The sequence below is a fragment of the Microtus ochrogaster genome, chromosome 5 (assembly GCF_000317375.1).
Source record: "Microtus ochrogaster isolate Prairie Vole_2 chromosome 5, MicOch1.0, whole genome shotgun sequence".
NCBI classification, from domain to species: domain Eukaryota; kingdom Metazoa; phylum Chordata; class Mammalia; order Rodentia; family Cricetidae; genus Microtus; species Microtus ochrogaster.
Window position 1 is genome coordinate 87183406 of NC_022012.1, and position 13880 is coordinate 87197285.

Below are 13880 nucleotides of genomic sequence, written 5' to 3' on the forward strand. Positions count from 1 at the left end.
AGAGAGAGAGGTAGATAGAGAGACCCTGGCTTGAAGGGACAATAAGTGTGTAAGGGACATAAGTCACGTGATGGCTGTTCTCCCCGTAGTTACCTGCTGTCAGGTGACTGAAGCAGCATGACCACCTTGCCCAGGGCTAGCATTTACTCTGATTGGAAGAGGAGGTGCTAAGCCACACAGCTGGGTGGATATGGCTCCAGGGTTCACATTTGTACCGTGGAGGGACTTCTACTGAACAAGACAAGAAGGAAGGGAGAGAACAGAGAACGTGGAGATGAGGGAGGGTTGTGATAGGTTTTCTGCCCCACCCCCGTAATCAGTTTCTCTGCCCACACAATAAGCCAGATCAAGCTGAACTGAAAAAGTATAACAACAGTTTTATTTGAGCAAAGCAACTACTGGGTGAGTTCTCCAGTCCCAGAGATTGGGAGGCCAGAGAAGCTGCACCCCTGAACTATAAAGCAGGGGAACTTTACAGGTTCTAGGTGAGGGTTGATGACATGTCCCCCGCAACTGGGTCTGTGCCCAAGCATGGCCCAAAGCTGAGTGCTGTAGGCAGGGACTTGGGCGCTGGCAACTCCAGGGGAGAAAGGTGCAGTAGCTGCCAGGAATACTGAACTGGGTTTTGGGGGGTTTGGGAGAGATTTTTTGTGCCTTTTCTTTTGCTCAGAGACTGAGTGGGCATGGTTTGGAGAGGGTGCAGAACTGGGGCTTCTCAGACCATGTAGGGGCAAGCTGGAGTTCCGGCCGAACAGGATGGAGGGCCAGTCAGTTATGTTTCTAGAGAGAAGCTGTGAGCCCTTCCCAGGTAGGTTCTGGGCGGCTCTTTCTGATAACAGTCAGCAAACCTCCTGCTTACTGGGCTAGCATCACTGGGTTTCTAATCTTCCTTCAAGCAAAATATATGGAACCTTGTCTCCTGAACCCTGAAGCTCTGAGCCTTCGGATGGCCCCGAAAGCAACCCCACCCCACCCTGTTCATTTCCCAAACTGAGATTGCATTTTCTTTTTTCCGCTTGATTTTAGAACTGTTTTGTTTTGTTTTTCTGTACCCGAGGTCAAAGGAAATACTAGGGAAAGAGCGAAGATGGATTTGGAGTGAGATGGCCTATTTCTGCCCCTGCAAAGGGTGGGGACTCTCTCGCTAAGCACCATGTGCCAGAGAGATTATGGTTCTGTTTTATATTTGAGTGCCTGAGGATTAGGTAGTAAGCAGTTTGTGTGAGGGAATCATGTTCTTTCTCCTGTGAAATGGTAACTGCCGTTCCATTTACCCACTAGGGACACAGTAAATATTAATTACTAGTGGCTTATCCCTGAACACAACTGTCCCCTTCAGATCCAGGAAGCAGATTCCGGATAAATGCATTTGTCTCCACAGGGTTTCATTTGTCAAGGTGCTGAAGCTGCCAAGGATTTGCCTCGAGGCTGAGGGCCCTGTCTGCTCTATTTCTTTCTTTGTTGAAGCACCTTTTCAAGATGCATTTTCATCTTGAAGGTCATTGGCAGGAGTGAGATTCATGTCAACTGGAAGAGAGAGCCGTGTGGTGGTCACGCTCTTCTGTGTGCCTTTGGGTGAATATCTGACCAAACCCAGTAAAGTAATTAAACTTCAGAAATAAGTAGCAGATACTAACTGAACTTCAGGTCCAACTCTGCTCCCAGCAGAGGTTAGTGTCTATATTTTTGTTGTTTTGAAACAGGGTCTCGCTGTGTTGCTGGCCTTGAACTCACAGCAATCCTCTTGCTTCAGGCTCCCAAGTGCTGGGATTCCAGACCTGAGCACCACATCCAGCTAGAATTTTGAGGTATTATCTGGGCTTCTTTGTTTAGGGAATCTTAGAGACATCCTACTCATCTTGCAAAATGTAATACTTTCCTGAAAATGAACTCTGATGGTTCGTCCTGGTTGTCCATCTGACTGGTTCAGAAATCCTGACTGGGTCAGGAATCTCCTAGGAGGCACACCAGCCCCTGTGGTGTGGAGGCGTTTCCAGAGAGGTTAATGGAACAGGAAGAAAGAAACATCTTGGATGTAAGCTGCAGGATCCCATGAAATGGGGATAAAACAGAAAAAGCAGCAACAGTGTTGGTCTTTGCTGCCTGTTTGTAGAGGCGCTGTGACCAGCTACTTCACACTCCCACCACCATGCCTCCGTTACCGTGTGGCCCATATCTCCTCAAACCCTGGTCCACAACAAACCCTCGTTCCTTTAAGTTGCTTTGGCCGGGTGTTTTGTCACAGCAGCGAGACACGTAGCTAACACGGTAAGGCTAACTGTATGGAAATGCCGTGCTCCTGTGAAACTGGCTGGTTACATGCGTAGGCCAGGAGAGAACAGGTATGGGAAAGGCTCAGGAAAATGGTTTGATCTCGCACATGTTGACCATTGGATTGTGTAGGCTCATTCTGTAAGATGCTGGAAGGGGAATTCTAGAGTTCATACAGGAGCAGTATCAGATGAGGACGCTTCAGGAGTGTAGGTTAGGGAGGCTTTGGAGGTTTGTTCTTACCTGATAAGCGTGTACTAGCACTGTTAATCCCACTGACTGAGAGGAAGACCACTACCGCAATTTAAAGCCAAATCTGAAACAAGCTTTAATTAAATACTGGTCAGGAGGATGGGTTCTGGCCCAGTGCATCTCTGACTTCCCAGAAATACGGTCCCGAGTCACAGTTTGCAGCATCAGGAAAGCCCACAATTCGTTACATTTTCAATCAGGTCCAATCAGGAGCAAGCGTACATTCTGACGTACATCCTAGCTACATCCACTCAGGGGCAAGAGTACATCCTGACATATTTCCTGCCTGTGAGCCTCTGCCCACCTGTGAGAAGCACATCCCATGCAGATGGGTTAAACAAGCTTGATTAGGGGAGTGAAAACAGGTGGCTTGTTTTTTGTTCCCACAGATAGTAGCCTCCAGCATTTCAGGAACTGTCTGTCCTTGAGCAAGGGGCTTGCAGGTCAGAGGCATTTTTCTTTCATGGATCTCTAAGGCATAATAATAAAAAGTTAAAAATGCAGCTTTGGTTCTCAGTTATGCAGCTAGAACTTGGTCCAGCCTTCCCTCAGAGGACAATCTTCCATCCCTTGGCTGTCCTTCCCTTCCTGGGACAGAGGGACACACCCTCACCAAAGGAGAGTCCTTCTCAGCCGGCCAGTGCCCGTTTGGAAGGGAACGCCTCTGTTTTCAGAGTCGCTCTGTTCCTGGGTACATTGTTTCTAAAACAATCAGCTCAAGCAAACCTCACACCAGAGAGGCACAAGTTACGTGGCATGGAGATAGTTGGGGTGTCGTGTTCAGGGCTCTTACAGCATCTTGTACACAGTTCTAAAAATACCCTCTGCCTCAGTTTTTCTTTTAGCAAAAGTACAGGATGGTGACACCCACCTGTCACCACTTAGCTCTTAGGAGGCTCAGGCAGGAGGCTCATGAGTCCTAGGCTAGCCTGAGATATGTAGGAAAACTGGCTTGGTGTACTTATACGAAGTAATGGGGATGGCGTTGGGAAGGGGCTTTTATTCTAAAACCAGGATCCAGGCTGAAGGTGTAGCTCAGTGGTAGTGTTTGTCTGGTGTGTGTGTGAGAGGTGGGGATGGGAGTGGGGGGCAGGGGAGGAGTTAGGGGTGTGATCAGCAGCACTGCACACACGTTTAACACCAGGGTCTACTGTGCTTATAATTTAATGCAAAAATAAAAACCAAAAGGAAGGACTTGCCTGATTCTAGGTATGGTGAATGAGAAGGTTTATTGTAAAAAAAAAAAAAACAAAAAGGAGAGGGGAGGAGCATAGCCAGGGGCAGGGACGTCTGACTGGATGCATCCAAAGTGTGCATGGCTAGGCTGGGCCTTGTGAGGAGAGGGGGGGGGAAAGGAGAGCCAGGAGATCAGGAGAGTGAAGGGTAGACAAAAGGGCCAAGTAACCAAAATGGCTGGGTTATATAGGGAAGAACTTCCGGGGGAAGTAAGCCCAGCGTTAGAGATTAGCACCCAGGACTTCATCCTTGTGTAGAACCCCCCCCCACCCCCAGCTTGGGTTTCTTGACTCTCTTGAGACTGCTGTCCCTCAGATGGCTTCTTGGGTGTTTGTACAGAGGAAACTCACATTTTATATTGTGTGGGGTGGAGCTGGGATGTGGTGATGAGGAAGTGGTTTGAGAAAAGTCAGAGAAAAAGAAGTGAAGTTCTTAGGAAATGAAGGCAGGCCCTCTTCAGCACGGTTCGGTTTTTGAAAGTGTGTGTGTGTGTGATTTAGAATGTTGCTTTTGCCCTTTGCCCTCTGCCTGGGGCCATATGAGCTGGTTTATAAACATCGCTGGAATTTCCTGGCCCGACAAACCTTTCCACCATGGAGGAGCTGGAGCAGGCTCCTATGGGACGGCCCCGCCCAGCACACAGCCTCTTCCCTCACTAAGTATGTAATAAAAAGGCCAACGGTTGAGATGTTGAAGTGGAGAAATACCATTTGTCTGTCCTCCCTCCCAGCATGGGGGTGGACAGAGATGCCTTCAGTCATTCTGTAATGGTCAAAATTAGTGATGGCCTCCCCAGGACTCCAGAGAGGCGCCGAGCAAATGCCCGGACTGCATGCTTTTCTCCTTCCTGCCAGTTTTCTGAAAATGGGAATTGGTCCTGTCTCCAAATAGATTCCTCTCCAGCTTTCCAGCCAGCCAGTCAGGTCTATGTGTGCTGTTCTCTTCCGGCTGGAGTGGCTCCAGGATGCCTGAGTTTGCGTCTAGTCTTGACATTGCACGATCAGTTGTCAACACTCAAGTTCACTTCAAGATCATGCAGTTGAGTCACAAAAGCAGATTGGGGCAGAGGGGAGGGGGGAGGGCGTGAGTAACCAGTCTTGGTCAAGGCAGTCTTGTCCATCACTTACTCCTCAATGCCTGGGCTCCGGTCTCTCCTACCTAGGTGATCTGACGTGTCGAAAGCATGAACAATTTTCTAGGCTCCCTCTCCAACTGGCACCAGCCTTTTGCCCTTTCCTTCACTCAGCATGAGATTCTTGGAGAGAAATTCCAGGTTTGGGGGCCCACATCTCTATAGCCTGATAGCCGAAGAGAGAGTACCAGTGTCTCTTCAGACGTTGAGTTCTGCAAGATGGCCATACTAAGGCTAGAGCTGGCCTACATAAGGTTGTGTCTTGGATTATAAAAGTGTCCTGGGATTCTCCTTATAGCGAACTCTGCCATTCTAGGCTGATATACTCAAAGGCAGGAGGGAACAAAGCTGGGGAGGGGGGCGGGTGGTCCAGGGAAGGTGGAATTGCAAGTGTGTAGCCAGGGCTCACTGATCCCAGCACACAGAATCATGGAGGAAAAACCTATCAGAGATGTCAATGCCAGTTCTCCAGGTACTTTTCTACAGATGTCTTTATTCTATGTGTTTAAATATTGTGTCTGTAAAAAGGAAAGGACATGGCTGCTCCTAGGTGTGGTGGAGGAGCAAGTTTATTGCGGATAAAAGGAGAGCATCGATAGAGGCAGGGACATCAGCAGAGTCCAGAGTGGACATGACCAGGCTGAGCTGGGCCGTGTGTATGGGGTGGCGGTGTGGGGGGGGGCATGTACAGCAGCTGGGAGGCCAGAAGGAGCAGATAACTGAAATGTCTGGATTTTATAGGGAGGAGCCCCGAGAGACAGGGAAGCCCAGCCCCTATGCCGGAGAGTTTAGGGTGGAGGGTGAGTGTACCTGTAAGAGGTAGGGACTGAGGGATGCTGGGAGAACCTGGAGGCCAGGTTCACTTTGATATGTTAAATAGGCACGGATCCAATTGGGTCAGGTTTGAAACTTAATAGTCTGCATGTAGATATGTGCACTGTGTGTGTCTGATACCCGAGGCATTCAGAAGAGGGCCTTGGGTCTCCTGGAACTGGAGTTAAACATGGTTGTGAGTCTCCATGTCGGTGCTGAAAATGAGTCAAGGTCCTCTGCAAGGGGTGGGGGTGGGGGTGCTAGTCCTCTTAATCAGTGAGCCATCTCTCCAGCCCCAAGCTCTCTAAACAGTAACAGTAGAATCTACTGATCAGGCAAGGCTGATTTTATTGTTCAGTATTTGAGAGAGGGACAAGGAAGGGAGACACAGAGTCTCGGCTGTGTCTCTGGAGGGAGGAGACGGGGGTCAGAATACTAAGAATTGGAAGTTTGGTTTATAGCGTGGAGGAAGACTGGATAAAGATCAGGATATAACCAATGTCCAACAGCACAGGAGTGGATAAAGAAACAACAACACACACACAGAGAATGAAATTCTTTTTAAGCCACGAAGGATGGAATTATGTAGTTTTGAATTCCTGCCTCCAAAGAATGCTCAAAGATACCTCAGTTAGCCACTTGGATCCAAAGTGAGACTTAACAGTGCCTCAGAGAACTGGGGACAGATGCCCAACAAAAGTCACTTTGTCTGTAGGGTCGGTTGGCCCCTCTGCTTACAAGCAGAATTGAGTTACAGACAGCCCCAGGCACTAGGATTCTGCCGTGGCTCCTAATCCAGGACTAGGATTCTGTAGTCATGAGGCACTTGTGACCATCTCGTGTTAAAGAAGAAATGAACGGCTGACTTGGCTGGTAATGACCTTCAGCACCGGATTCCAGATACCTCAAGGCTTGCAGTTGAGAGATGCCAAAGCAAGGAGAGGGGAGACCCTTGGCTGCTTTCCCCACTCCAAGGCTTTCTTCAGCTCTTCCAAGGACGGCTTGAACTTGTGGGTTTGGGCTACTGTGCAGCATTCCTGGTTTCTGTGTCTGAGTTTCAGTGTAGCTGCTAGCCCTCTTAGCACTGACTCCCATGATTCAATTCTGCAGTGTGCATTGCCTCTCAAGTGCTATGGAAACAGGCCAGGGGTTCCCGTGTCCTGCGAAGTAAGTTATCTGGGAAACACAGCCTGACCTATATTTGTACCTTTGACGTTTAATTTAGGATTGTGTTTTTGCACATGTGTTAGAGATAGGTGATGCCCTTGATTAAGAAGCCAAATGCCAGAATGAATGGAAATTTTCACTATGTTCTTTTAAAAAATTGTGTGTGTGTGTACGCACGCACACACACATGAGCGCATGCTGTGTGACACAACACATATATGGAGGTCAGAGGATAAATTCTGGAAATTAGTTCTATTTTTCTACCATGTAAATCCTGGTCAGACTTAGTGGTAGGAGCCTTTACCCACTAAGCCAATTTGCTGCCCCTGGTTTGTATATGTATATGTATGTGTGTATGCATACATGTATATGTGTATATATGTGCATATATGTATATTTTTCCTGCATGTATGTCTTGCACTATGTGTTTGCAGTGCCCATGGATGCCAGAAGAGAGCGCCACACCATCTGGAATTGGAGTTTCCCTCACTATCTTCAGTGCTCAGTTTGCTAGGAAAGGTGATGAAAACCAATAGATGCTTTACTATTGGTATCTGGGCAAAGAGTTACGCCAGGGGGCGCTGTTGACATTGAACATAACTAGGTGCAGGGCTGCAGGCCACCCCATCCCTCTCCCACTTTGTCCTAGTATATCTCCATCATTGTAACCACACCCTCTTCAACACCATTTCCAAGTACCTCTGCCAAAGGGCTGCCTCTGGTAGTAGCTCTCGGTAGACACCGTTGAGTGCTTTCAGAGAGCTGATGTGCGCTCCATCTCTGGGCCTGTGCTTCTGTGGCAGTAGAATAGGACATCCCATAAACCTATTTTGTATTTTTATGACCTAAGATTTACATAATAGCTTATGCTTGCGAAATAGCAAGTATTTATCCTGTACAATATAATTTGGAATATGGGTCTCTTTGTTGATTAAAACCGAGAACATTCCGTATTAGTTAGCAGCTCTGTCTTGCTTACCTCTCTTGTTACTCTTTACAGCTCCATTCATGATAGTAAAATATATAATGGATTATAGGCTTCATCAGTATATTCTCCTTTTTTGACACATCATTTCTCTGGAACTAGTTTTATGGTGAGAATTTTGAGAAAGTGCTGAGTTCTACAACTGGCACAAAATCCAGCTTTCTCTGTTAGCAGATGTGTGTACAGTTGGCTGCATCGAACACTTAGATATTTTATCTGATTGAAAATTAAACGTAGCTGGTTGTCAGTCTCTCTTGGGAAGCTGAAACCAACAAAGAGGTATTGTTCATTGGCGGAATGACAGACCTAGGCTAAAGCCCTATGATACTCATTGATGCTTCTCTGAACTTTGGGTCCCAAATGAACTCCCTTGTATTTCATTGAGAGAATGTGGACATTGTGATTAGGTTGTTCTCTCTGCATCTGGGATTCATCAGAGCACAGTACAGATGGTGGTCCCTGCTCACACTCCAGCATCCCTGAGCAGAGAAAACAAGGACTAGTGATGGTGGAGGGAGATGAATGCTTGGGGAGGGGCGGAGGTGCGAGGAGTTCAGCTGGAGATGCCTTCCTTTTTCTTTTTCTTTCTTTTTTATTTTTTTTTTAAGATGGCCCGAGGTTTCCTTGTCTGGCTTTGAATTTTCAGCGTAGCCAAGATTGACCTTCAGCTCCTGCCTCCACCTCCTGAGAGTTACAACACTCCCAGTCCACACAGTACCTGGGATCAAACCCAGGGCCTAGTGCATGCTAGGCAAATGCTGCACCATCTCTGCATCCCCCCAGAGCTGCAGCCTCAGTCCTGGGATCACAATTTTAGATTAAATTAGGTGATTCAAGAAACTTTCTGGAGGAGCCAGAAAGAGAAAGGCACTGTCTGGGCCCTGCAATGTCTCACATGCTGCTGAAAAGGCACAGGCTGATTCGACCTCTGTGATCCATAAAGACCGAGTTACACAGGTGGACTGTAGGTGTGCACAGGACAGTGAGGAGCTCCAGCTTGTGTCCCTGCAGTGTGTTTATGAACATGGTGATTTTTAAAAAATCATTTTGTGAAATTGAAATAGTTGTGGGGGGAGAGAGAGAGCACTGTGTATGCATTAGTGTGTGTGTATGTGTGAATGTGCCCCAGCACGTGTCTCAAGGCTGGGGTCAACACTGGCTCTCTTCCTTAATCTTTCTCTGCCTTGCTTTCTGAGGCAGGGTCTCTCACTGAACCTGAGGTTTGCCAGTCAGGCGGGGCTGGCTGGCCAGTGAGTCCCTGGGGATCCTCCTGTCCCCGCCTCTCCAGCACAGTGGTTATAGGGGACATACTTTTTGATGTGGATTCTGAGGAATCAAACCCAGGGTCTTAAGCTTGCTCAATAAACACTTGACTGAACATCTCCCCAGTCCAGAGAGCTTTTCGTTGGTTTTTGTTAAAGTACATGACTACATCAAATGATAGATAATATCATTTGTTTTTTAAGCAAACAGCAGGGAGGGAAAGATGGGGGAGCCCAGACAGGCATATGTAGGTAGACTTTTCTGTCCCACCAGTCAGCTCCCAATAACCACATAGAGACTTATTATTAATTATAAATGCTCGGCCAATAGCTCAGGCTTGTTACGAACTAACACTTACATTTTAAACTAACCCATACTTCTTATCTATGCTCTGCCATCTGACTTAGTACCTTTTATTAATATTGCAAGTTCATCTCCTGCTTCCTCTGTATCTTCTCAAAACTCCCAAGATGACTCCTCTTCTTCCTCATGCTCGCTTTTCATCTGCCAGTCCCATCTAACCTCTACCTGTCCAGCTATTGGCCAGCCAGCTTCTTTGTTAAACCAATCACAGCGACACATATTCACATAGTGGAAAAGAATAGCCCACAGGCATACTCACTGTTTTTCTTCTCTTTGTGACAAACTATCCAACAAGCGGCAACTTCAGGGAAGAGAGGGTTATTTTAACTTACGGTGTGAGGAAGTCCATGATGGCAGGGAAGGCAGGGGGTGCTGTGTGGCAGTGGGAATGGCAACAGCCATTTGTTCACATCTAAGAGAACCAGAAGCAGGATGGGCTATATGCCCTGAGACCCACGCCTTAATGATCTACTTCATCCAACTTGGCCACACCTCCTGAAGGTTTCCCAACATCTCAAAACAGCACTACCAGTTGGGGACCAGGTATTTAAATTCATGAGCCTGTAGGACAGAACTCCTGAGAGCGGCGGGTCCAAGTCCAGCGTCATGTGTACCATTCCTGTTGTTTTCCAGCTGGGTTCATCATCTGGTGGCGAGAGTCCTCTGATATTGACAAGGTCAGAGGAGCCGGAAATGTCTCTAGGAGCTAGGAACAGGTTTTGTAGGAAAACCCAAAAGCAATGGAGTGGTGTCTGAGGCGCAGGCCATGGCCCCCACTCAGTGTCGGCAGCCCCATGACCTTGGGTTGTTGCTTTCTCACCTCCTTCTCGGAATGACTAATTATCTGCTAGATGTGGTGCTTGGCGCTTTATGTACATCATCTGATTTAATGTGACAAGCTGTAAAACACTGGGGGCCCGAATGGCACAAGATAACCATTGAGTACTTCGCCAGCTCTCTCTGCAGCGCTTTCTCCTCCATGTGACATTCAAAGTCACAGGCAGACTATGCTTCGCCTTGTGATGAGCTTGCTAGCTGAGGGCAGACCACAGGGGGTTTCTTGGTTTTGTTGTGGTGTGAGCCCGGGTGTAGGAATGGCTTTTCTCCCATTCCTGGTTGTTTTCTTCTCCCTGATGTGACAGAAAGCCCTGTTGTCTGTAGTCATCAGAATGGGCTGGCTTGGTGGTGGTTTGACCATGTCTTTACCCACATCTGATGGAGAAGGGTCATCTGCCTATTGGTTAAGGTCACTTGTCTATCTGTTGCTTTCATTGGTTAATTAATAAAGAAACTGCTTGGCCTTTGATAGGACAGAAAATTAGGTAGGCAGAGTAAACAGAACGGAATGCTGGGAGAAAGAAGCCAAGTCAGGCAGTCGCCATGATTCTCCCACTCCAGACAGACGCAGGTTAAGATCTTTCCTGGTAAGCCACCTTGTGGTGTTACACAGATTATTAGAAATGGGTTAGAGGGCTGGAGAGATGGCTCAGTGGTTAAGAGCATTGCCTGCTCTTCCAAAGGTCCTGAGTTCAATTCCCGGCAACCACATGGTGGCTCACAACCATCTGTAATAAGGTCTGGTGCCTTCTTCTGGCCTGCAGACATACACACAGATAGAAATGGGTTAGATCAATACGTAAGAGCTAGCCAATAAGAGGCTGGAACTAATAGGCCAGGCAGTATTTAAAAGAATACAGTTTCCGTGTAATTATTTCAGGTAATGCTAGCCGGTGCAGGAGCCGGTTGGCGGGACGCAGCCCGCCGTTCCATACAACACACATCAGCTCCCCATTTCACTCTACTTTGGGATGGGGGTGCTTAGACATGACGGACTGGAGCTGGAGGGGAAGCAAGAAACAACCCCTGCTCTGAGGGAGAGCCCTCCATAGAAACAATGGTGAGGAAGGGTGTGAAGCCTTCTGCTTTTTCTTTAAGGGTGTCGCATAGCCCAGGCTGCCTTTGAACTCATGACCTTTTATTTCTGATCCTCCTGCCTCTATCCTCTAGTGTTGGGAGTACTGGTATACCACATCTTGCATGGTTTAAGTGGTGCTTGGCAATGAACCCAGAACTTTGTGTATGCCTGGCAAGGATTCTGCCAACTAAGCTATCTCCGAAGCTCAGGGCTTTTTGCTTTTTAATGTATCCTGGTATCTGTAAAGTAGTACCTAATGGTTCTGCTATTCCTTTTAGCTCTGATGTCATTCTGATATTCTCTTTGGTCAGTGTTTTAGGGTGTGAATAGATGGACCCCCACGCAGACACCCGGGCCTGACCACCACAGCAATGGCTAAGCGTGCACAGAGTGCCTTGTGGGTAGAGCTTACCTGTCTCTGTCCCAGCTCTGAAGCTCCCTGTGGGCTTGGAGTCTCTCAAAAGGAAACCTCCTTATCTCCGTTGTCCTTGTTTTCTAGATGATGAACCAGGTGGAAGGTCAGCAGAAGAACCTCGTGCATGCCATCGAGTCCCTTCCAGGCTCCGGCCCCCTCACTGCCTTGGACCAGGACCTGCTTCTCCTGAAGGCTACCTCCGCTGCCACCCTCAGCTGCCTTGGGGAGTGCCTCACCCTGCTCCAGCAGAGTGTGCGCCAGGTGGGCCCACCCAGCCACAAGCCAGGGCCCTCCGGTGAGTGCTCCCTTCCCAGCCCCTGAGCTTGCCTGGTTGAGATGTGTATTGACCTGTTTGTACATGTGTATATCCTATTATATCCGTCCAGCCCTTCTTAATTTTCTGAGACAGGATCTCACTGTATAGTCCAGGCTGGCTTTGACTTAACTCTGTAGCCTAGGTTGGCCTTGATCTTATGGTGATCCTCCTGCCTCAGCATTCTTAGGGCTGCAATTATGGGTATGGATCACCATGCCCTGCTCTTTACTCTTTGACTCTTTGGGAGCCTACCAACGAGTTCCCAAATTAATATACACAGAGACTTATTATTACTTATGAATGCCCGTCCTTAAACAAATGTAGCATAAAAGAATGCAACACATCTTTGCATCATTAAACAAATGTTCCACAACATAAACAAATATAACACAGCCTGGTGTTGGATTTGCTATGTAGACAAGTTTGACCTTGAACTTCAGATCTTCATGCCTCTGCCTTCCAAGTACTGGGAATAGAAGCAGCATCCCTGCCCCTGTGATGCCATAGTAGTTCATCTTCTGTAACATTTCCTTGTGTCTCCTGGGACACTGGTTGGCTGAGGCCACTTTGTCTACAGATGCAAATACACTCTGGTCCATCTTTTGTCCCAAGCACATCATATTTTTCTTTCTTTATCTTTTTCTTTCTTTCCTCCTTTCTTTTTTATTATTTATTTATTTTTTGTTTTTTGAGACAGGGTTTCTCTGTAGCTTTAGCTTTGGAGCCTTTCCTGGAACTAGCCCTTGTTCGACTGACCTCGAACTCACAGAGATCTGCCTGCCTCTGCCTCCCGAGTGCTGGGTTGAAAGGCGTGCACCGCCACTGCCTGGCTCCAAGCATATTTTCAAATGCACCTGCTTCCCTTCTATGCAGCCTTACTCCAGACCCGTCTCTGGGGCATCTTTAATGTTTTCAGAAATGTTTGTAGGGAAAAATAATGAGGTGATTTGGCTTTTTAGTCAAGGCTTGAATATGCAGCTCCCCATTCCTGTCTGTTCTGTGTCAGTAGCTTGCTGGGGACATGTGCCTGGCTGGAAGGAGCTGAGGGTCTGTCCTTCCCAGCCTAGCTCTATGGGAAAAGTGGACAGAGATGGACTCCGAGCTGGTTCTGTATTTGGGTTCCAGAGTGGAGGAGAATTGAAGCTTGATTTGGGGTTCAGAGGACTTTGTTGTCTGTTTCTTGTTGGTTGCTTACTGCTGGGGTTATTGTTCAGGGAAGGAGATCCTGCTCTAAGCAGAGGCTGTAACCACGCATTGTGGTTCCGTGTCAGAGCTGGACTGTCCCAGCCTGCTGGGCACAAAGCAGGCTTGGGAAGGGGGGTTGCTGGAGCCAGCTTGGTCAGGATGGTGACAGCAGGGTCCTAGCGGACCTGAATGAGGACAGAGGCCAGACAGGCCATGGGAGAACTGAGCAAAAAGCAGTTAGTCCACTTTCCCTCGATCACGTTCCAGAATATTCTCATCTCCCAAGATTCCTGGAAAGTGCTGTTGGTAAGCGTGTCACGCTGAAAACGGTTAAATGTGAGGATCACAAGACTATTCTGGGCTTTCCTGGCCATCTGCTTCGCTTTCCTTCTCCCACTGCTCAGTGCCTTCCTTTTCTGTCTTTCCCCTCTTCTGGGAAAGCTGCCCACTGCCAGTCACTCTTATTTTACGGTTTTCCAAGACTGAAATGCGAGCATGCCTTCAGTCAGTGAGTAGGTAGGAAAAGCTACAATCTCTCCTTGTAGTCTTTCAGATGGGTGAGCCTCT

The 13880-nt window shown here is 47.8% G+C and overlaps 1 protein-coding gene across 2 annotated transcripts in view; it reads left to right on the forward strand.

Moving 5' to 3' along the window:
• The window catches only part of Osbpl10 (oxysterol binding protein like 10), a 229753-nt gene that overhangs the window by 161135 nt on the left and 54738 nt on the right, over positions 1-13880 (forward strand). For both annotated transcript variants that reach the window (XM_005348051.2, XM_005348052.3), the window contains one exon: positions 11897-12107. In XM_005348051.2, the coding sequence (XP_005348108.1) occupies positions 11897-12107 (211 nt within the window). The remainder of the gene's footprint in view (positions 1-11896; positions 12108-13880) is intronic.